The sequence below is a fragment of the Bos grunniens genome, chromosome 26 (assembly GCF_055505025.1).
Source record: "Bos grunniens cultivar Pamir isolate PY7600 chromosome 26, Bosgru_T2T1.0, whole genome shotgun sequence".
Classification (NCBI taxonomy): Eukaryota; Metazoa; Chordata; class Mammalia; order Artiodactyla; family Bovidae; genus Bos; species Bos grunniens.
This window is the reverse complement of record NC_141190.1, coordinates 14,979,963-15,001,628: the sequence shown is the minus strand read 5'-3', so window position 1 is coordinate 15,001,628 and position 21,666 is coordinate 14,979,963. Positions and strand designations below refer to the sequence as shown.

General features: G+C 45.9%; 1 protein-coding gene across 5 annotated transcripts in view; it reads left to right on the top strand.

Annotated features, from left to right (window-relative positions):
• MYOF (myoferlin) overlaps positions 1 to 21,666 on the top strand; it is a 178,137-nt gene that overhangs the window by 152,330 nt on the left and 4,141 nt on the right. For all 5 annotated transcript variants that reach the window (XM_086378710.1, XM_086378713.1, XM_086378711.1 and 2 more), the window contains 9 exons: positions 216 to 307; positions 4,048 to 4,218; positions 5,169 to 5,317; positions 7,467 to 7,606; positions 10,142 to 10,230; positions 10,321 to 10,416; positions 13,925 to 14,066; positions 16,272 to 16,371; positions 19,876 to 20,066. In XM_086378710.1, the coding sequence (XP_086234836.1) occupies positions 216 to 307; positions 4,048 to 4,218; positions 5,169 to 5,317; positions 7,467 to 7,606; positions 10,142 to 10,230; positions 10,321 to 10,416; positions 13,925 to 14,066; positions 16,272 to 16,371; positions 19,876 to 20,066 (1,170 nt within the window). The remainder of the gene's footprint in view (positions 1 to 215; positions 308 to 4,047; positions 4,219 to 5,168; positions 5,318 to 7,466; positions 7,607 to 10,141; positions 10,231 to 10,320; positions 10,417 to 13,924; positions 14,067 to 16,271; positions 16,372 to 19,875; positions 20,067 to 21,666) is intronic.

The window sequence follows — 21,666 nt, the reverse complement described above, 5'->3', positions numbered from 1 at the left end:
CTGGATCATCCTTCTCATTTTACAGATGTGACCTCAGAGAACTGCTTTGTCACCGCTCCCGGCCACCGCCTCTCCTCCAAAGGCGCGCTGGGTGCATGGCGCCAAGAGTGAGCACTACCCAGACCTGATCTGAGGCCGCCCTGAGTCTGCCCCAGACACTGACTTAAGTTGGCACCCCACAGTGACATAACCTGTCCTCTGTTTCGTCCCCACAGTGTGACCCTTACATAAAAATAACACTGGGCAAAAAAGTAATTGAAGACCGAGACAACTACATCCCCAACACTCTCAACCCGGTGTTCGGCAGGTAACAGCTATTTCCTAACATTTTTCTGTGTTTTTTTTCTCCATGGCCTCCATGCTAAGGATGCAGTATGTGCCGCCATGCTTTGCTCTAGGCCCAGAAGCTGTGAAACCATGTCTATGAACTATTCAGATATCCAAGTCAGTGGGGCGGATAATGAATATGTAGATACATAAATAAAAGCATTTCATGAAAGCAAAAAGTGCCATGAAGAAAATAAAACCAAGTCTGCGAGACCTGCCCTAAGACCTGGTGGGGCAGGGGTAACAGGACGTGGATGGTAGGAGGCCCAGAAGTCCAGAGAATTTGTGGCTTCTAGACAAGAAGAATAGGCAGTGACTTCCGTGGAGTGACAGGGTGGTTCTCACACCCGGATCCTGTTGAGCTCTCTTATCTGGGATGCTTTGATTCCATTGTTTTGAGCCAATGTTGTTGACTCTGTTACCAAAAACAGGGAAGGGAGAAGAACATGATGGCATCAGATGTCCTGCTCTCTGTCTTCTGCTCAAGAAGATTCTTGAAATAGCATTACTATCTTCATCCTTGCCATCTGACGTTTGTTTCTGCATGGTTACACTGATCTCATCAGAACCTTCTCAAGGATAAGGCAAACCCAAGTGACCTCTAAAGAGGACTAGTTTTGTCAGCTATAAACTTCTTCCACATTTAATAATAGCTACTATTACAAGCTTTCCTGGTGGCTCAGTGGTAAAGAATCTGCCTGCTGATGCAGGAGATGCGGGTTTGATCTCTGGGTTAGGAAGATCCCCTGGAGAAGGAAATGGCAACCCACTCCAGTATTCTTGTCTAGGAAATCCCATGGACAGAGGAGCCCAGCGAGCTATGGTCTGTGGGGTCACAAAGAGTCGGACACGACTGAGCAACTAAACTATTTGCTAAGCTTTTACTGAGGGCTTGCACTATAGTGAGCCCTTCATAGAAAACATCTCAAGAATCCCACCACTCTGAGGGGCTACTGACAAAGAGGAAACTGAGGCACAAAGGGAATGAACACCCAGCTCACCCCGCTGGGGAGTGGCAGAACCGGGGCCCATGCCCCGGCCACCTGACTGCAGGGTCTGCATGGCTGCCATGCTGCACTCTGTGCAGCCGCCGCCATCTGATTTTCACCTCCGTGTCAGACCCTGCAGCCGGCAGGGCAGGGGGTCTCAGCCCCACGTCACAGTGAGGGAAACGGCACCCGAGCTGCATGCACGGGAAGCCTAAACTTGGGGAGAAATCCTGACCAAGCCCCAGGCTTTCCCAACCAACTCAGTACTGCTTTGTGCTTATAGCCAAGCCATCACCTGCAGGGCTTCCTGGTGGCTCAGACAGTAAACAATCTGCCTGCAATGAAGGAGACCCAGGTTCAGTCCCTGGGTTGGGAAGATCCCCTGGAGAAGGGAACGGCTACCTGCCTGGAGAATCCCATGGACAGGGAAGCCTGGCGGCTACAGTACATGGGGTCACAGAGTTGGACATGACTGAGCAGCTTTCACATCACCTGTAGAAAAATGTTCTTGGCTAAAAACATTTGCATTGTTTTCCCCAGAACACTAGCAAGGAGAACACCTTGTTCTTATTTGATGTGTGGCTGGTATCTTAATTTCTGGCTTTATTATCCTGCCCATCTGCTGCTTCTCATGTGTGGTGGATGGAACCCTTACACATTCCTTCCCTCTCTCACGTGTGAGTGTGCGCGCACACCCACATCCACCCACATGCGAACACACACACACACCCCACACACACACACACAGCCATATACACACACACCCACAGCCACACACACACACACCCACAGCTACACACCCACATCCCCACACACCCCACACATACACACTCCCCCACCCCCATTCCCCCCCGCCCCCATACACACCCTTTGTGCTGCACATCCCGGAGCCATGTGCTGGAGCCAGGCAGTGGAAATAATCCTCTGGCATGGCAATATGATCGTTTTCCTTTTCTTCCGCTGATCCAGCCCTGAGGTCTAGACAGGAAAAGGCATGCAGTGCAGGAAGGAGGGCCCCATGCGAGGGAGACAGGGAAGCAGGGAAAGCCAGCTTTTATGGGAGAAAAGCAGCACTGCCTACATCACTGTCTTGGAGAAGCCAAGCACAAGCTTAATTAAGTGTCAGGAAAAGTCTTGGTCAAGCCACCTCAGGAGGAAGTGATGCCATCAGGCTCCATGTGGCCAGTCCCCGTCCAGTGAACTCAGACTTGGCTCCATCCAGCAGGGTGGAGCCAGGGAGACCCCAGCTCCACAACCCCTCCTAGGCTCCAGGCCCTGGCCTCAGTCTTACTGGGTGACTTTCTTCTCAGCGGAGACTCAGGAATTCTGGGACAGAGATTCAGGAAAGAGCAACCTTTCCTATCTGCATGGCACTGTTATCACATCACATTCAATGGAATGTTAGTCTGCCAAAAAGATGTTAATTGGCGTTCCAAGGAAAAGCATATTTCTTCATCAAACCAGGATGCCTGGGTTAAAAAGATAACTGCAGGGTTTCTCAGAGCCCTCAGTTTGCCCAGAGGAACACCGGAAGAAGTGATTCTCAGCCTTATTTGAGCAAAGAATTTTTTCTCAACAGACACACATTACCTGTCCCTTGGGATTCAGTAATAGAATTTGGGGGCATGTGTGGATATGGTCTGGTCAGGACTATAGCCCCTTCTCTCCTGGGATGCCTGCCTTTTGCAGGCCCCGCCTGGCTGCAGAAGTCTGGGGAAGTCACTGAGATGTGTCTAGGAGACCCCTGGAAGCTTGTATCCAGAGCCCCACTGATGTACACCCTTTTATTCCAGAGCTTAGTAGTTCTGGCTCTTTAGGCAAGAACCGGACCACACACCAGAGTGACAGGAGGAGGGGCAGAGGCACAGGGGGAGAGGAGAGATTTGAGGGGCTGCTCACAGTTTGTGGTCCAGAGTTTGTTGAGCACCTCCTAGGGGACCCGCCCCTCTGTGTGCAGGTACAGACCCAAACCTCACCCATCTGCATTCATGCCATACAGTCATTACCCTCTCAGAAGGGTTTGTGTTTTCATACAGATACTATAGGAAAGCCTTCGAGAATCAGTGGACAGCCAGAGAGCCTGGGAGGAGAGAGGGAGCCTTCTGGGCAGCTTTCCATTGCCCTCCTCCAATCCCGATGCTCCCGTGGGGTTAGCCCAGGATGTTCCATGGTCTGTAAAATGGGGATAATAATCCCTACCAGCTCATGTTGTTGTAAGAGTCAAGGGAATAAATGTTTAGAAAGCATTTGGTATAATTCTTAACAATAAGTATTATTTAATGTATAATAATATTATTATTATTGCTGGTGGATTTTGAGTAATGCCCTCATACCAAATGCTTTCTAAACATTTATTCCTTTGACCCTTACAACAACAACATGAGCTGGTAGGGATTATTATCCCCATTTTACAGATGAGAAAACAGAGCACAGAGACTTTAAGTAGTTGCCCTAGGGTCCCACAGCTAGTAAGCAGCAAAACTGGGATTTTCCTTAGGCACTTAAAGCCCCAGATCTTCTCCTGAGCAAGTATATACTCTGCTGATGTTCTTATTACTAACGTGTAGTACTTCTCAAGCACCTGCCACTCACTGCCCACCACCCACCTAGCTATCCTGGCCATGACAGCCTCCTCCCATGGCCCAAGGAGTCTGTGCAGAGCTATAGAGTGTGCAAGATAATCGGGGGGAAGGGGGATCATGCAATTCTAACCTCACTTTCATTTATTCAGAATGTATGAACTGAGCTGCTACTTACCTCAAGAAAAGGACCTGAAAATTTCTGTCTACGATTATGACACCTTTACCCGTGATGAAAAAGTAGGAGAAACGATCATTGACCTAGAAAACCGATTCCTTTCCCGGTTTGGGTCCCACTGTGGCATTCCTGAGCAGTACTGCGTGTAAGTGGCTTGGGATGTAAACGTTGGCTGTTCCATCTAACATTAGTACTGGGAAAGCTTTGATGCTCTACCTCAGGCCTGTCTTCATTGAGCCTCGGACCCTTTAAGTCAGGAGGGAGAATTGGGCTTCCCTGGTGGTTCAGATGGTAAAGATCCCCTGTGGAAGGGAATGGCTACCCACTCTAGTATTCTTGCCTGGAGAATACCATGGACAGAGGAGCCTGGTGTGCTTCAGCCTGTGAGGTCACAGAGAGTCAGACACGACTGAGTGACTAACACTTAGGAAGAAGCAGGGCCATAGCACTGCACGACTCCAGGGGGCGCTGTTCACATTGCATCTGTGTACCGCACTGGCCCCTGAGGCAGTGTGGTGCTCAGTGAGGATGGCACTTAGTGAGGTGGCAAAGCCTGGGGAGCCAGTCCCTCCCCTCCTTTCTCCCCCTCCCTCCGTGATGCCAGGGACTGAGAGCTAGCAATGTTTGATGGTGGGAATTCCCTGCTCCTGCCCACAAACTGATCAGTTTTGTGATGTTCCTCTTTCCTTAAGTGCTAAACAGTGTCTCTCTGTATTATCCAGTGAGATATAGCTTGTGATTTCTAATTTATGTTTGCCTATTATGATTATGGTGATCTCAAACTCATTATTTACAGAAGGCCAGAGAAGAGGCGGGGGAGCCTGGTGGGCTGCCGTCTATGGGGTCGCACAGAGTCGGACACGACTGAAGCGACTTAGCAGCAGCAGAGAAGGGGAGGACCAGTTGGCTGAGGCCAAAATACCTGTGGATTTTAAGTCTCTAAATCCTAAATAGATTTCTAGGCAAAAGCCAGTGTCTAGAGTGCATTCCCCGTTCCCCCATTACATGAACGTGCCTTTAAGTATGTGTGTGTATAAACCTAAGAAGAACATGTGTGCCCTGCGGTAACTCTGAGTGTGGCATTATTATTCACAGTTCTGGAGTAAACACCTGGCGAGATCAATTGAAACCAACACAGTTGCTTCAAAATGTGGCCAGATTCAAAGGCTTCCCACCGCCCATTCTTTCTGAAGATGGAAGTAGCATCAGATATGGAGGAAAAGACTACGGCCTAGATGAATTTGGTAAGCACACCGCCATGGATTGCAGGCTGGTTGCAAGGCACAGCAACACGTCTATGCTGCTGGGTTTGCATTACGGAGGGGTGTGGGCAGAGTAGTACCCTAAAACCATAGGGAATTCATACACGTGACTGTCTAACAAAAGCCCCATTATACTAGGGTTTTGCAGACATGTCAGGTGTCAAAATGGACACGTTTTCTTGTCTGTCTTATGTTTCACTTGACCTTTTTAGGTCATAGCCATTTGAGCTCTGAACACAAAGTTCTAATAATTAACTTATTTCCATGTGATGTATAATTAGCTCAGAAGTGCTCAGATGGTAGTGCAAGAATTTCTCCTCCAATATTATTCCATCATTCTCCCAACCCTCTCTGGGAAGGCTCAGGGATGCTGGGGGCTACTTTGAAGAATCTGCTGAGTTCACATCTGGCTCATGTCCGAACTTGGGGTCTTGCTCTTTCCTGAGCAGTAATTTATAAGGCAGTCTGTCCTGACACATACACAGCTAACTGCATTATGACATAGACTGAAATCAGCTTAATAGAACGTTAGAGTTGTCACATGATTCAGTGTTTTGTAGGGAAGAGGGCTTCCCGGTGGGGCTGGCATGGGGCCGGCTTTGAGGGCACATGGGATATCTAGAGAAAGCTGAACAAAGATACATGGGAATCAAAGTGCTTCCTGATCCTCAACTGTTTATTCCTGGCATTGTAAGAAACTGTGTTTGTCTTTCTATCTGAAAGAAGACTTGAAGACTTTGTCAATATCAGGGATTATTAGATATTTAACAAATGATGCTGTTTACATCAGAACTTGCAAAGGGCATTGGAAATAAACTAGCAAGCAACATGGCCTGATGGAGACAACTACCCCAGCAATCAAACAACACCCTCCAAAAGCTGCATCAGTCAGGGTTGTTCCCATTACTTTGGCCCCATAACAAATCATCCCAAAACTTAGCTGCTGAAAAAAAACCATTTTATGTTTTTTAAAAGTTTTATTGCCATATTTGATTTACAATGTTGTGTTCATTTCTGCTGTACAGCAAAGTGAACCAGTTATGTATGTATATCCACTCTTTTTTAGAGTCTTTCCCCATATAGCGATCATTTTGTTTTGCTCACAGTCTTGGGGGTTAGCCATTCAGGAAGGGCTCACCTGCGCACTTCTCACTTGAGTGGCAGTTGATTGTTGTCAGATGTTGGCTGGGGCTGCAGTCACCCGAAGGCTTGATGTCCAGGATGGCCCTTGGCTGGGAGCTCGCCTGGGACTGATGACCAGAGCACCTACCCAGGCCTTTCCCATAGGGCACTGTCTGGGCGCCCAGGCTCCTTACATGGCTGCCGGCTTCCCTCAGAGCAAGTGATCCAGGAAGACCAGTGTGGTCCTTCATGCTTAGCCTTAAAAGTCACACAGCATCCTTTCTTTAGTGATCAAATATGTCTGCAGATTCAAAGGAGAGGACTTAGACCCCCACCTCTCAATGGGAGGAGTGACAGAAAATTTGGGAGTCTGTGTTTTTTAAATGCCACAGTGATACTAGCTACTGTAACAGTTAAGCTTTAAAATGTTAGTGGTTTAACACAATAGAAGTTTATTTCTCATAAATTCAAAACAGGTACTCCTACAGGTGGGTGGCCCTCTTCCAAATAGTCCTTCATGGACCAGACTCTTTCACCTTGCAACTCTGCCCGTCATCACCTCAGGTGTCTAAGGTCACTGCATCCAGAAGAGAAGGTGCCAGAGGTGATCCTACATGAGAGGGTATTACGAGCTGGACCTTGAAGGACACGCCTGTCACTTCCACCTATGTTACCGTCTAGCCTGCCTTGTTCGCGTGGCCACACCTAACTGCACAGGAGTCCGGCCGTGAGCCCCTGACGCCAACACAAATGGGGGTTGCTCTTACGCAGTTTGGAGTGTTTTCGGTCTCCACAAGTCAGGAATGAACTTGGTTGGGCAGGGCTTCTGGTCAGGGGCTGTTTCTGTCAACAGCTCTTTCACAGGCTGCAGTTCACATGCTGGCACTGCCTGACTGTGTCTGCAAAGTCTGGGCCGAAGTGCTGAGAATCCCTCAAGGCTGAACTGTTTCTGGATCTCTGTCCCTGTTTCACTGTCCTTTTAAAAAATATATATATATATATATTGCAGAAGCAAACAAAATCCTGCACCAGCACCTTGGGCCCCCCGAGGAGCGCCTTGCCCTCTACATCCTCAGGACTCAGGGGCTGGTTCCTGAACACGTGGAAACGAGGACTTTGCACAGCAGCTTCCAGCCTAACATCTCCCAGGTAAAGCACCCTCCACCTTTGAACATGCATCATCCACACCCCAAAGGTGGTGGCAGTAGCTGAAACAGACTTGCCTTGTTTATCTCTTTTGGATACTTTAAACTATACGAGAAATAGAAATGAAGCTCAGATTGTCTTCATTCCCAAGGGGAATTTAGTGGGTAAAGAATCCACCTGCCAATGCAGGATACCTAGGAGATGCAGGTTCGATCCTTGGGTCGGGAAGATCCCCTGGAGAAGGAAATGGCAACCAACTCCAGTATTCTTGTCTAGAGAATCCCATGGAGAGAGGAGCCTGGTGGGCTACAGTCCCTGGGGTTGCAAAGAGTTGGGCACGATTGAGGTGACTGAGAGCACACGTCCATGCATACACTAGGGGGATTTATTGTAAGAATTTTCAGGTAACTCACTAAATCCAGACAGGAGAGTGATAGTGACTCAGAACAAACTTGAGCCAGGATCTTGCCCTGTCTTTTGTCTATTTCTGAGTCTCCTTTAGCCTGCACTTTTCCTGTGAGCACTTTCCCATGTGTCAGAATATTGTGGACGGTTTCTGGGTTTTGTATATTATAATGCAGCCCCACCTGCTTCCAAATGTGGAAAGGATGGGCTGCCCTAACTTGGTCCCTTCATCCACCACTAGACCACTAAGCTCTAGCCAGGAGGACAGGGTACAGTGCACAGGATGGATCATCACAGGCACCATGTGGATAGTGACGGGGAAGGTCAGTTCCCAGAGAAGCAAGGGGAGACACGGAAAATGACAAAATAGTCTAAGTGGAGAAGGCAATGGCACCCCACTCCAGTACTCTTGCTTGGAAAATCCCATGGATGGAGGAGCCTGGTAGGCTGCAGTCCATGGGGTCGCTAAGAGTCAGACACGACTGAGCGACTTCACTTTCACCTTTCACTTTCATGCATTGGAGAAGGAAATGGCAACCCACTCCGGTGTTCTTGCCTGGAGAATCCCAGGGACGGCGGAGCCTGGCAGGCTGCCGTCTATGGGGTCGCACAGAGTCGGACACAACTGAAGTGATTTAGCAGTAGCAGTCTAAGTGGAAGCTTGTTAGAATGAAGATTCCCAGACCATGCCTGCAGAGATTCAGTAAGTCTGGGGTGGGGCCAGGAATCTGAATTTGTAACAAGTATCTAGAAAGGTTCTGATGCAGATGGTTAGGAAATCGCAGTTTAATAAATATTAATATAATGGGTGCAAATATTGTTGATACGGATAGCAGAACCGTGGTCGCTTAAGAAGTGAGTACAAGTGGGCTGGGCTTACTAGATTATTTTGTCACTCACTTTTATTCTGTTCCCTATTTTCGTATCTTCCTTCTCTCATTATTCCTCCTTGCCCTCAAAGAGCCCATTCCTCCTCCTCTTTCCCCTCCCACCTCTCAACTGAATAGTCGTAAGACATAACAAAGCAAGGAAGATTTCTCCCTGGGCATCCACCGAAACTTCCATCACGTCTACCTACCACATTGGACAGACTGTGGCTGGGTCTTAGGAGACACTGCTAATTAGGAGATGGCTAATTTCTGCAGTGTGCTAGATGTATGCTGGACCCTTGAGCCCTCGAGATTAGTTGGAAGAGAATAAGGATCACAGTAAAATATATCCCTTTCCAAGAGCCCCGGTTAATTCATTTTGATCACAATGCATTAGGAAGCCAACCTAGTGGTTTCCTTGGCAACCGTCTTTAAGAAGTTTTAAGTCTGTTTTTGTCATGAAGGCAGAGTATACAGAACATTCAGAAACAGTCTGGGGAACTTAAATTGGTTTGTATGGTTGATACAGTGTGTTAACAGCATTCCTAGGCTGTCTGGAAGAATATTCCAGTCAGATACATGGGCCTGGTCTGTAGCCATCAGAGATATAAAGGGAGGTGAGGGGAGCTCACCAAGATGGCGGCACAGGCGTCAGTCCAGGCTTTCACCCTCCAAGTTCCTGCAAGCCCCCTTCCAGGCGGTGGGCCCTAGCAAGCCAATGCAGGGAGCCCTCCCTTTGGTGAATGGTAATGTTTTTGTCATTGAGTCTCTGCTTTGAAAGTGCCAGGCTGTCTGTCTTTTACAAAATTAAGTACATTTTTACATTATTTTGATTTTCTCTCTCAAGGTAAGTGGAGAAACCCTTGGGTGTCACAAAACTGGCACTGATAGCAAGTAAACAGTCTGATGATGGACGAGAGATGGTGTGAAAACTGTTCTGAGAGTCACCATAAGAGGGAGTATGTGTGTTTGGGGTTGTGTTAGTGATGGCAAGCCCCTCATTTCATTAACCAGGGAAGACTCAGATTTTGATAAAGTAGGCACATGTAGAGACTCCTGGGAGAGAACAGAGGGTGGATGGCCTACGTGACACTGGTATAAGATTCATCTTGATTTGCTCTTTTACTGCATTTTTCTTGCCTTCCATATGGACTAACAAATTAGGAGACCCGTACTAGTTTCACTGAAGATATTTGAAAGAAGGTTGTAGTCTCTACCACCCATAATGTAACTTCATTTCTCTTTTCATTTTTGAATGGCTTAGGGAAGACTTCAGATGTGGGTGGATGTTTTCCCCAAGAATTTGGGGCCACCAGGCCCTCCTTTCAACATCACACCCCGGAAAGCCAAGAAGTAAGTAATCTTGAGACCCTGCTGTGTCTCACTGGGGTCTTGGTTCAGGACCTGAGAGGATAAAACACCTTCAAAATGTGCTTCTCGTAGATACTACCTGCGTGTGATTATCTGGAACACCAAGGATGTTGTCCTGGACGAGAAAAGCATCACAGGAGAGGAAATGAGCGACATCTATGTGAAAGGGTAAGGCTGGCATGCAAGAGCCTCTGACAGACTCAGAGAACAAAGCAGACGCTCCTTCATGAGTGTTGCATTATAGGGTGTCCATTACAGGATCTTGATTATTGAAGATACTATGTCTTACTGGGATTCCCAGGTGGTGCTAGTGGTAAAGAACCCGCCTGCCATTGCTTAGGAAGAAAGCTCCAGGGAGACAGAGAGAGAGAACAAAGAAAAGCCTGTATGGAGGTTATTTATGAGCAGCGGCATCTGATACCTATAAGAAAAGAAAAGTTTTATTTCATTTATTAAGCAGACTTTTTATTTATGAGATTTTTAGTCATGCAGTTCATTTTTATTCCTTTTTGATACTTTGAGTCACTAGCCTTAGAGATAGAAGTAGAGCTCCCAAGGTGTTTTTTTTTTATTATTATATTACCTGAAGTTATTAACATCCATGGACAAGAAGAAACATTAGAGCTTTTTTAAAAAAATCATTTATTCCACCAACATTTACTGAGAGCCTACATCCAATGTGTAAAGTGTCATAGGTGTTCATTATTCTGTTACTTGCATAATTCAATTCCAAATAATCCATGTTGGTGTCAGTTTTGTGTTACACACTGATGCATACAGAACCCAAGGATTAAGAAGTCAGACTCTGGATTCAAATTAGCTGGATTGAAATCTGGTGGTTTCCCTCCTAGCTGGGCAAGTTAGCAAGCTCACTATTCTTCATCTGTAAAATGGAGATAATGACAGTATCCACCACTCTGGAATATTCAGAAGATTGCATTTAGGCTAGCACCTGGCAGATAGTAACCACTATGTGCATTAACCAGGATTCGCCAGGAAAAAGGACAAGTAGGAGGCACGTGTGTGTAGAAAGAGGGAAAGAGAGAAACAAAGACAGGGAGAGAGAGAGTTGTTATGGAGGCTAAAAAGTCCCACAACCGATCACCTGCAAGCTGGAGACCCAGGAAAGCTGGAGATGTCACTCAGCCTGAGTTCAAAGCCTCAAAATCAGGGGAGCCCATGGTATATATCCCAGTCTAAGGTCAGGAGGAGATGACCTGAGATGTCTTGGTTCAATCAATGAGACAGCAAAAGGAGGTAACTTCCTCCTTCCTCTGTTTTTTTGTTCTATTTAGGTCCCCAATAGACTGGATGATGCCACCTACATTTGGGAGGGCCATCTACTTTATCCAGTCCATCGATTCAAATTCTAGTCTCATCCAGAAACATTCTCATAGACACACCCCAAAATAATGTTTAATCTGGGCACCCCACGGCCAGTCACGTTGACACATAAAATTAACAGTCACACCATAAACTTACTATTCCACATGAATTGAGTTTGGTTCCTTGATATCTAAAAGATAAGACTTGTTGAAACTTAATATATTCATAAAGTGAGAATAAAGTTTCACTTATGATCCCAAGTGGCCTTCAATCAAACCTTTGTTAAAGACATAATTATTGTCATTTAGGTTCACTCTACACAGGGAATGTTTCATCAAGTACTTCATTATTCTTTCTCATTTCAGGATATTATTACCATTCCCCAAGGAAAACTAATTCTGGCTAATTATATATATGCAAATTTATTTGACTATCATAAGCATTTTTTTTCCAATCGGAAACAAACTCAAGTAATACTGGACTGAGATAACTCTGGTAATCAAAGAATAAAATACAACCTAAAATACCATGTCAGGACTTCCTGGTGGTCCAGTGGTTGGGACTTCATGCTTTCAAAGCAGGGGGTTATGGGTTCAATCCCTGGTCAGCGAACTGGGATCCCACAGGCTGCATGGTATGGCCAAAATATTAAAAAACTTAAAGTACCATGTCACATTTGGAATGAAAAGTCAAAATACTGTATGTGAAAGGATGAATAATGCACAAATAACATGCCTAGCACTGTACACACATGGGTATTACATCCAAGTACATACGCCGAGAGTGGCTGTTTACCTTGTTTTCAAATTAAAATGTGAAAAGATTCATAAGAAAGGAGAGGGAAGAGCTACAGGGGTGAGCCATCTGGGGAAGGATGATGGTGCCAATAGGGTTGGGTTATAAGCTGAAGCTACCACGGTCATAGCCAAAAAGTGTGGTCTCTCTTCATTGAGCTAGTTCAAAAGCTTAAATGTTAATTGTCAAAAGGAGTATTTCAACTCAGTTACTTGGTTAGTCAATTGACGAGAAAAAGTAAAATTACCAGTCGACTGCTATTAATACCACTACTAATAATAGGACCCAGTATTAGCACATGAGTTTCTAGTCTCCATGGTCCTTTGAGGCAGAGTAATAGTCCTGTACTTAGGAGTCAGATAGACCTGGGAGTTATACTTAATTCTACCCCTTACTGGATATATGAGACGTAGATCCTCTCTGAACCTCAGTTTCCTCATCTGTGAGACGGAGCTAGTTATCAGTTGAAAAGAATAAAAGAAGGCATGCTATATACCTGGTTCATAGTAGCTGATCCTTAACATGTGTTAAGGATCTCCCTCTTCCCACTCTGGCCTTTCTCATTTTGTCCTCAGGCTGACCATGTGAAGGAAGCACGTATCATTAGCCTCGTTTTACAGATGGGAAATGAAGCTCAGAGAGTCAGTAGCAGAGCAGGTTCACAGCCAGGCCTGCCTCCTACTGACAGTCTCTATCTAGGGGGTCCAGGCAGCAGTATTTCTGAAAGCTGCTCCAGTTGATGCCAATGTGTAGTCGGTACTGAGATCCGTGCATTCCACCACTTTTGCCGTCTCAAATCTCGTGTGCCTCTGGTTCCAAACCAGAAAGAAGTCTTCCCCATAGTTGGTGGATGTGGTAACACTTTCTCCCAGACATGCTCATTCATCCCTCTAACCCATCTGCCAGGCACAGGCCAAAGAGAACTTTCCAAGTGTCAAAAGTTAAGATGTTCACTTGTTGGTAGAAATGAATTTTCCTAGATAGGAGTATGGATGCAGCAGCTTACATCTCCCTTGCTCGTCTCAATTAATGTGATCATAGTACATTTAAGAAGAATTTAAAAAGGAAGCTGTAAGATTACTTGAGTCGTGCCTGTTTTGTTTGCTTAAGTAAAACATGGAAAAGGAAATGCTGAAATTTTGAACTAACCCACATTCATTGAGCCTATCAGCGGTGATGACAGACAGCAATGAGTTATAGTTAGGGAGACTAAAATCATAACCGGCAAGCTTCACCATTCCCAAAATAGCAGCTAAGTTGTTGATATTTTCCAGAAAATTTCACCTTATCCCTGTTAACTGAAGTCTAAAGGGTTTCCTGCGCTGGTTTTAGAGGAATTCTATTTTATTTGGCTACAACCTGTGTCGGATGCACCAGAGTGCCTCCCCTTCATAAATCACCACCCCCAGCCTCCCCATCTCTGTAGATAACTGGAACCTGCCCAAGAAAAGTGCATTAATTCTCCTGCCCTTCACTCTCCTAATCACTGCACGATTTTGCGGCTAGATTACTTGTCAATCACATGGAGCTAAATCTGTTTGCTTCTGCTTTTCAGCTGGATTCCTGGCAATGAAGAAAACAAACAGAAAACAGATGTCCATTACAGGTCCTTGGATGGCGTAGGGAACTTTAACTGGAGATTCGTCTTCCCTTTTGACTACCTCCCAGCTGAACAGCTCTGTCTCGTTGCTAAAAAAGTGAGTTCTGAAATGTGCCAGTGGGGCAGGGACGTCATGGTCTTTCTTAATGTGGACACTGAGAAAAGGTCGGAGGTGCTCAGCACCTTGGGGGTCATGGGTCCAGCTCCCTCTTGGTGAGGTGGGGATTCAGAGACCCCAGTGGTGCAGATACTTGCCCAAGGTCACACAACTCTGGTAGGTATCTGTGTAGTTAGGAGTAAAAGGAACACAGCTTTTCTTCCCTGACATGTTGGCAGCTGGGGGAAGGATCTGGTTAAAGACCCCCTGTGTCCATACATACCCCAACCTAAGTATGTATTTATGTCACGGGAGACCGATTTCTTCCCCTGATAAAGAGATTTGTTGGACTAGCTAGCCAGAGACAAAATATTAATGTAGGTGCAATTTCCCACTTATCTTCCTTATTAAACTTAAGCATCTGCCTTCCTTCCTTTAGGAGCACTTCCATGAGGGTTCAGGGCCCTCCTGGTCTTAATTTATAAGACTCTGGGTTACAGAACTGAACTCAAACTGGCTTGTACCAAAAATGTGATTTATTGGTTCACATTACTAAAAAGGCCAGGGTTGACTGGCTTAAGGAACGCCTGGAGCCCAGGTTGAACTGATGTCTTTAGAAACTGCAGTCACCTCCTCCACCCCTCTGCTCTGCCTTCACCCATGAGCCTCACTCCCTGGTGGAGGTAGGATGGCTACCAGCAGGTCTCAGTAGAGAGAGATCAAGTCCCCAAAGGCGCCAACCAGGGTTCTGAGATTGGACCCTAGAGTTGGCCTGTCTGAGGCCGAGTGCCCCTCTCTGAGCCAGCCAGTGGTGCAGCTCTAGAGTTAAGGATAAAGTCAGTCCTCCCCAAACTGCATGGACTGGAGGAATAGAATCTCTAAGAAAAATCTGTGGGGCAGGTAAGAATAACCGCTGTCTTTTATAGGCCCTTGTCCCATTTCCCCTCCCAACCACATTCCATAAACTTTTCCTAGCTCTGCCCCAGTCACCTCTTCCCCCTACACCTGGATCAGGATGCAGCCCCTTCTGTCCCAGCAGGCCAGACCCTACCCGCTGCTGATGCTCTAATGAGCACTTTTTCCATTTAGGTGAGATGCATGCCTTCCAAGGGCACTTTTTAAAGATGCAGAGGCTCATCCTGGTGCTTATGCATACTTTCAAATGTTGAGACAGACCGGGGGAAGGTGAGAGGCTTGGGGTCAGGTAGGCCTTTAGGTAAAGTGTCCTTTCCTATTTATTCACATCTAAGCTGGACCTCTCAGCATCCTGAGTAACCCCACACAGGACAGTTGGGTGAGGCCAGACAATGGTAGAGCGGGCTTCTCGGCTCCTCAGAGCCAGGCCCTCTAAGTCCTGCAAAGGGAAACATCTCAGACTGTCATCTGAAAAACCAACAACCCAATAATCTTCCTTCAAATTCATGAAGCATTGGGGGAATTCCCTTTCTTCTGGAGCCAGAGGATCTTAGGTGTAATCAGGCCTTGGAGGTGTCATGATCCTTGGGCTGATACTGTCTGAGCAGAGGCAGGGACCAGAGGTGAGAACCTGGAGGAACCTCACCCCATCCTCTGTGCACCTAACTCGAGTCTGAAGGATCAGAGGGTCTTAGTTTTACAGTATGTAAAACTAGCAGTATTTTTCAAAAACCAAAACTGCCAGGAATTTAAAATCTGCACTGATAAGAGTGAAATGTGGGCCGCCATCTCTCCCCCCCATGTGGAGTGTGCTCAGACATCCTTGGGACGGTTGCGGGTGGGGCGGGGAGATTGCTGGGCAGAAGTAACACCCCAGCAGGGGATATTTCAGTCTGGCCTAGAACAGCTTGGCTTTGGGAGGATAATCTAACTAGGCCGTGGTGTTTAGGAGACAGAATTACCCTCCCCACCACCCCTAAACCCCAGGAGTGGCAGCAGGAAGTCACACTGATAGAAACGCGGTGGGGAAACCTTCTGTTTGGGAACTGCCTCGGACAACCTTTTTGTCGCCCAGCTGGTGGTCTCGAGATTTCCTGGGGTGCTTGCCTGCCTTACATAATACACATGAAACGGGGGCAGCAGGCTAGAAGATGGGGTTTTGGGTGGGGATGCAAAGGAGACAAGAGGTCCTGTGCCTTGATGTTGCATTTTCAAGAGGCCCCAGGGGAGGGTTTTAAGAGTCCAGTAATCTGTGTCATTTTGGCTTGTCTGTTCCTCTTGGCATTTTAGGAGCATTTCTGGAGTATTGACCAAACTGAATTTCGGGTCCCACCCAGACTGGTCATTCAGATATGGGACAATGACAAGTTTTCTCTGGATGACTACTTGGGTAAGGCTGACATGTGGATACTTTTCTCTAAGATATTGTACTTGAAATTAGTTAAATCAACTAGAACTTGGAATCAGTTATTTAAATCTCCAGTCCTGTGGGGCTGGGGTCACATTCACTGCCTGGATGGCCTCTGGGCACTGTGGCCTGCCGGGCACTATCCCAGGTCTTCTGAGAAGTGGGCACAATGAATGGCACCCCTTGTGTGGGCCCCATCCACCCTCAGGGTCCTGGTGTAGGCTCTTGCACCAGCTTCTGACATGTTATGAAGACACAAATTTTGTTTTCAAGTATGCCTCAGCCTTGCGTTCACTTCCAAACCTCTTTCCTTTTCTCCCTCTCTCTTCTTCTCCCTCCCATCAACACCTCAGAATTGGCTTGAAGTCACTGCAGTCCTCTAATATCCCAGCCCTTTTTCCTCCCCACCCTTCTCTGTGGTAAAAGGCCCTTGTTAAGCACCCTCCCTGAACTGCGGGCCCCTCCATTTCCGAGCCCTCTCCCCAGTCCCTGCAAAGCACACGGTCCAGATTTTCTCTCTCCCAGGCCTTGGGTGTCTCACTGGCCCACTCTGTTTCTTCCTCTCACTCTTTAAACACAGGCCTTTGTTCTAGGGTTTTGTGGATCCTCCCCAGGCTCTCTCAGTGACTTACCAACCCTCTCCTCTGTTGAAGGCAAAGCTTCCATTCTCGCTTTGTGCAAGGTATGACTCCTAGACCTGGAGGTGCAGCCTGGCCGCCATGGTGCCTGCTGTACAGTAACAAGAAATACTGGGATGACTCACACTGACTGCTGTATGCAGTGTATCAAATCAACACACTATACACCTTAGACTTACACAGTGCTGTATGTCAATTATGTCTCAGTTTGAAAAAAAGACACACTTATGATGATTATTCCCCAGTCCCCACCGGAACCTTTTACCTGTATGTTCAGCTGGCACCTCAAATTTATCGTGACTAAGATCAAACTCAGCCTCTCTTCCCTGACCTCATACCTGCTCGCAGCCTCTCCCAGTAGCTCAGGCCGAAACACCCAGAGTCCTCTGAGGCCATCCTCTCCTTTCCTCCCTCTTTCCTAAACAATGTAACCTGCTGTATCACGCTCATTTACTTTCTTATTTCTATGATCTCTGCCACTTGCCAATTCAGATGTAACTTTCTTGAAGCCAGCATTACAGAAGCCCCGAACTCATTTCCCTGCCTCTAGAGCATCTTTCCTGGCAGAGGAGAAGCCCACGATGGCCAGTGGCTACATCTTGTTCATCCCTCTGCCCTTCACAACACAGAGTGCAGTGGCTTTGGCTTAGTTGGTTCTTAATAAGAATTAATGGTGTGGAGATCCCTTAAAAAACTGGAAATAGAACTGCCTTATGACCCAGCAATCCCACTGCTGGGCATACACACTGAGGAAACCAGAATTGAAAGAGACACGTGTACCCCAATGTTCATCGCAGCACTGTTTATAATAGCCAGGACATGGAAGCAACCTAGATGTCCATCAGCAGATGAATGGATAAGAAAGCTGTGGTACATATACACAATGGAGTATTACTCAGCCATTAAAAAGAATACATTTGAATCAGTTCTAATGAGGTGGATGAAACTGGATGAAACTGTTTTTCTTTCTCCAGAAAGAAAAACACCAATACAGTATACTAACGCGTATATATGGAATTTAGAAAGATGGTAACAATAACCCTGTATATGAGACAGCAAAAGAGACACTGATGTATAGAACAGTCTTTTGGACTCTGTGGGAGAGGGAGAGGGTGGGATGATTTGGGAGAATGGCATTGAAATATGTATAATATCATATATGGAATGAGTCACCAGTCCAAGTTCGATGCACGATACTGGATGCTTGGGGCTGGTGCACTGGGACGACCCAGAGGGATGGTATGGGGAGGGAGGAGGGTTCAGGATGGGGAACACATGTATACCTGTGGTGGATTCATTTTGATGTTGTCAAAACCAATACAATATTGTAAAGTTTAAAAATAAAATAAAATTATTAAAAAAAAGAAAATATTAAACAAAAAAAAAGTACATGGATTTGTACAAAAAAAAAAGAATTGAACAGACAAGTGAGTATAAAAGTGTTGAACTGAAGAAAAATGTACAATCTAAAAGTTGTGAGTCCAGGCATCTTACCGAGGACTGCAACCTAGGACACCACCTCTCAGAGAGCTCTGAGGAGCCAGGATAGAAGAGGTTTTTGCTGGGGGGAAGAAAAAAACAGGCAAACATCAAAAGATTACGCCTAATCACAAAGAACAGATATCTCAAGTTAATGATTTTAGTGCTTTGCTATGTTTGGAGAGATACAAGATCCTGGACCTATTGAAATTTTACCTTAGATATGGATCTTAGCTAGCCAGAGCCAGACCCAAAGGTCAGAATGCTTCCCCCTGCATCTTGAATCCCCCTTGGGTCACAGACTCAGGTGGGGGCTGCAGCGACTAGGGTCCTGACCCTTGTAGAACTGGGATAATGGGTGGCACTTTGTTTACTGGAAGGCCGGGCAGTGTTCCCTGTTCACAGGAGTGTGCTAATTTGCATGAAGAACAGGAGAGAGTTTTCCCTTGAAACAAAACAGTCTGACAACAAATAAGGAGATGACTGTATCTCTGATAACTAGTGGGTAAATGGTTGTAGTTATTACCAAACGGAGAGAGGCAAGATAAAAACAGGCATAAACTCCAGAAAGGCTTGTGGCTATGGATACATTAAGATGAAGGACAGTTTCTGAGTCCAAAAGTTTATAGAGAACCTGTCACCACCTCCCTGGTGCTCTTTGCTATCCCTGTTGAAGACCACCTTTTGTCCCAGTAAGTAATTCATAGACTTGACCCAGCATACCCAGACAATTATCTGAAGGAGAGGGGTCCCGGGAGTTCCCAAGCCCCAAAGACAATCAAAGATGGTCTTTAACTACAAGAGAGTTCACACCTCACATCATGGAAGAAAACCTATGCTTCTCTGGGCACCCTGAGCTGGGCTTCCTAGTTCCTGGGAAGAATTTTCTGATGAGAATTCAATGTTCCTTCTCAAATTCTTATTTCTGAGGTTACAGTAGGAGAGACTTGAACTTGACTGTTCGATGGCGCTTCCCATGTTCCAAGTACCATTTGTCTTTACCCAAAGCCAAATGACAATGTTCGGGGAAGTTTAGAACCAACATGAGCAAATTCCAAGTTCAGTGGAAATTGTGTTCCTAGATGTTTAATTAGTTTGAGCTTGGAGAAGAACTCTATTTATGCTCCTGTCTCTGAGAAGTAAAGCAGGTAGTCCTCTGTGAGACGCAGAGCAGAGGACAGATGCTTTTGCACTTTCCATCCTATCTGGAAAGAACTTTAGCTGTCTACCAGGCTCCATTTCTCTAACTCACCTGTCACCTGTTCAGAGTCACAGTCTAGACCTCTCTTCTGACAAGTACATTCTGTTTACTTGTGAACATCGCCTGATCCACTTGAAATTTATTTGGGTTTAATGTTTCCTTGGCTAGGTTTCCTGGAACTTGATTTGCATCATACCATCATTCCAGCAAAGTCACCAGAGAAATGCAGTTTGAACATGATTCCAGACCTCAAAGCCATGAACCCCCTGAAAGTGAAAACTGCCTCTCTCTTTGAGCAGAAGTCCATGAAAGGATGGTGGCCTTGCTACACAGAGAAAGACGGCTCCCGTGTGATGGCTGTATGTATGAGTATTTCCTGCTTGGGGGTTGTTTATTCCTTTTCTTCTTTAGGTTTTGCCCTTTGTGAGTAGATTTGCTCCAGATAAGGAAGGTTGAATTGGTGGTACTTTTAAGTTTTGGGAACAGGTTGTACCTGAGATTATAGGAGAAGGTGGCAGATGCTACGAACATATGTTTGGGGTTGAGTGGAAGATAGAAGGATTGGAATTGTCAAAAAACTGGGAGTGCATGTGATTATACTGTATTTTTGTGGGACTCTCTTTCACCAGAAATGCTAATTTACGCTGAGCTTCCAGTACAATTCAGTACAGAAAAAGCAACTTCAAATTTAAGCTGTTCTCATCTTGAAAAAATTAAAATTTAAAGATGGAAGAAGCAAGAAGTGTGAGCATCCATTGAACTTTAAGGCCATAAGTTATGAGCACATTTGGGAAACTCAAGATAATTTCAACATAGAAGCAATAATGCGAATTGCCATGCCCTGTCACAAAAAGGCTACTTAATTCTTAATTCATTGTGTATTACTAATAATAAACATTTTATACTACTTATTACAAACTAGACAACATACTAAATGTCTTACATTCATAATCTTGTGTTTTAAAACAACTTTAAAATTTATTGGGTTGGCCAAAAAGTTCATTCAGATTTTTCTGTACCCAAATGAACTTTTTGGCCAACCCAATACATAAAGTAAACTGCACTCAGCTTAAAACAAAAGACAACAAAAGTGCACAATTTGAGTTTTGATGGATGTATATGCTCCTGAAACCACCACCATAATCAAGCTCCAGAACATTCCCATTATCCCCAGAGGTTTCCTTGTGCCCTTTGCAGTCTGTCACTTCCTCTGTCCCTGGCGTAGCTTCCTGCCACTCTAGAGCAGGTTGTACATAATCTCATTTAGTTCTGATAACCCCATGAAGTAGAATCCATTTTATAGATTTGAAAGAACAGGCTTAGAAATAAGAACTACCTTGCCATAGACAGACTTTCCTGATAGCTCAGCTGGCAAAGAATCCACCTGCAATGCAGGAGACCCCAGTTCAATTCTTGAGTCGGGAAGATCCCCTGGAGAAGGGATAGGCTACCCACTCCAGTATTCTTGGGCTTCCTTTATGGCTCAGCTAGTAAAGAATCCACCCTGGGTTTGATCCGTGGGTTGGGAAGATCCCCTGGAGAAGGGAAAGGATACCCACACCAGTATTTTGGCCTAAAGAATTCCATGGACTGTATAGTCCATGGGGTCGCAAAGAGTCAGACATGACTGAACAACTTCACTGCCATAGACAGATACCCATCTTTGACGTGTCGACTGAGGAGGCATCTGTGCTTCATCACCTAACGAGCATCAACATCAGAAGTTCTCAAATTGCTGGTGACTTTGTGGGTTCCAGGGTTCTAGAAAGCCTGTTGCCACCCCGGTTAAGCCTGGCTATCAGAGAGGGCAAGTTTCTAGAGCTCTTGGAGCCTCAGTGTCCTCGTGTGCATAGGAGGATCACAGCAGTACCTGACTTCTAGGACTGTCCTGAGCATCACACGAGAGTGTCCCTGTAAAAGGCTTAAGCAGTGCCCAGGGCACCACTCAGGCACCTGTGA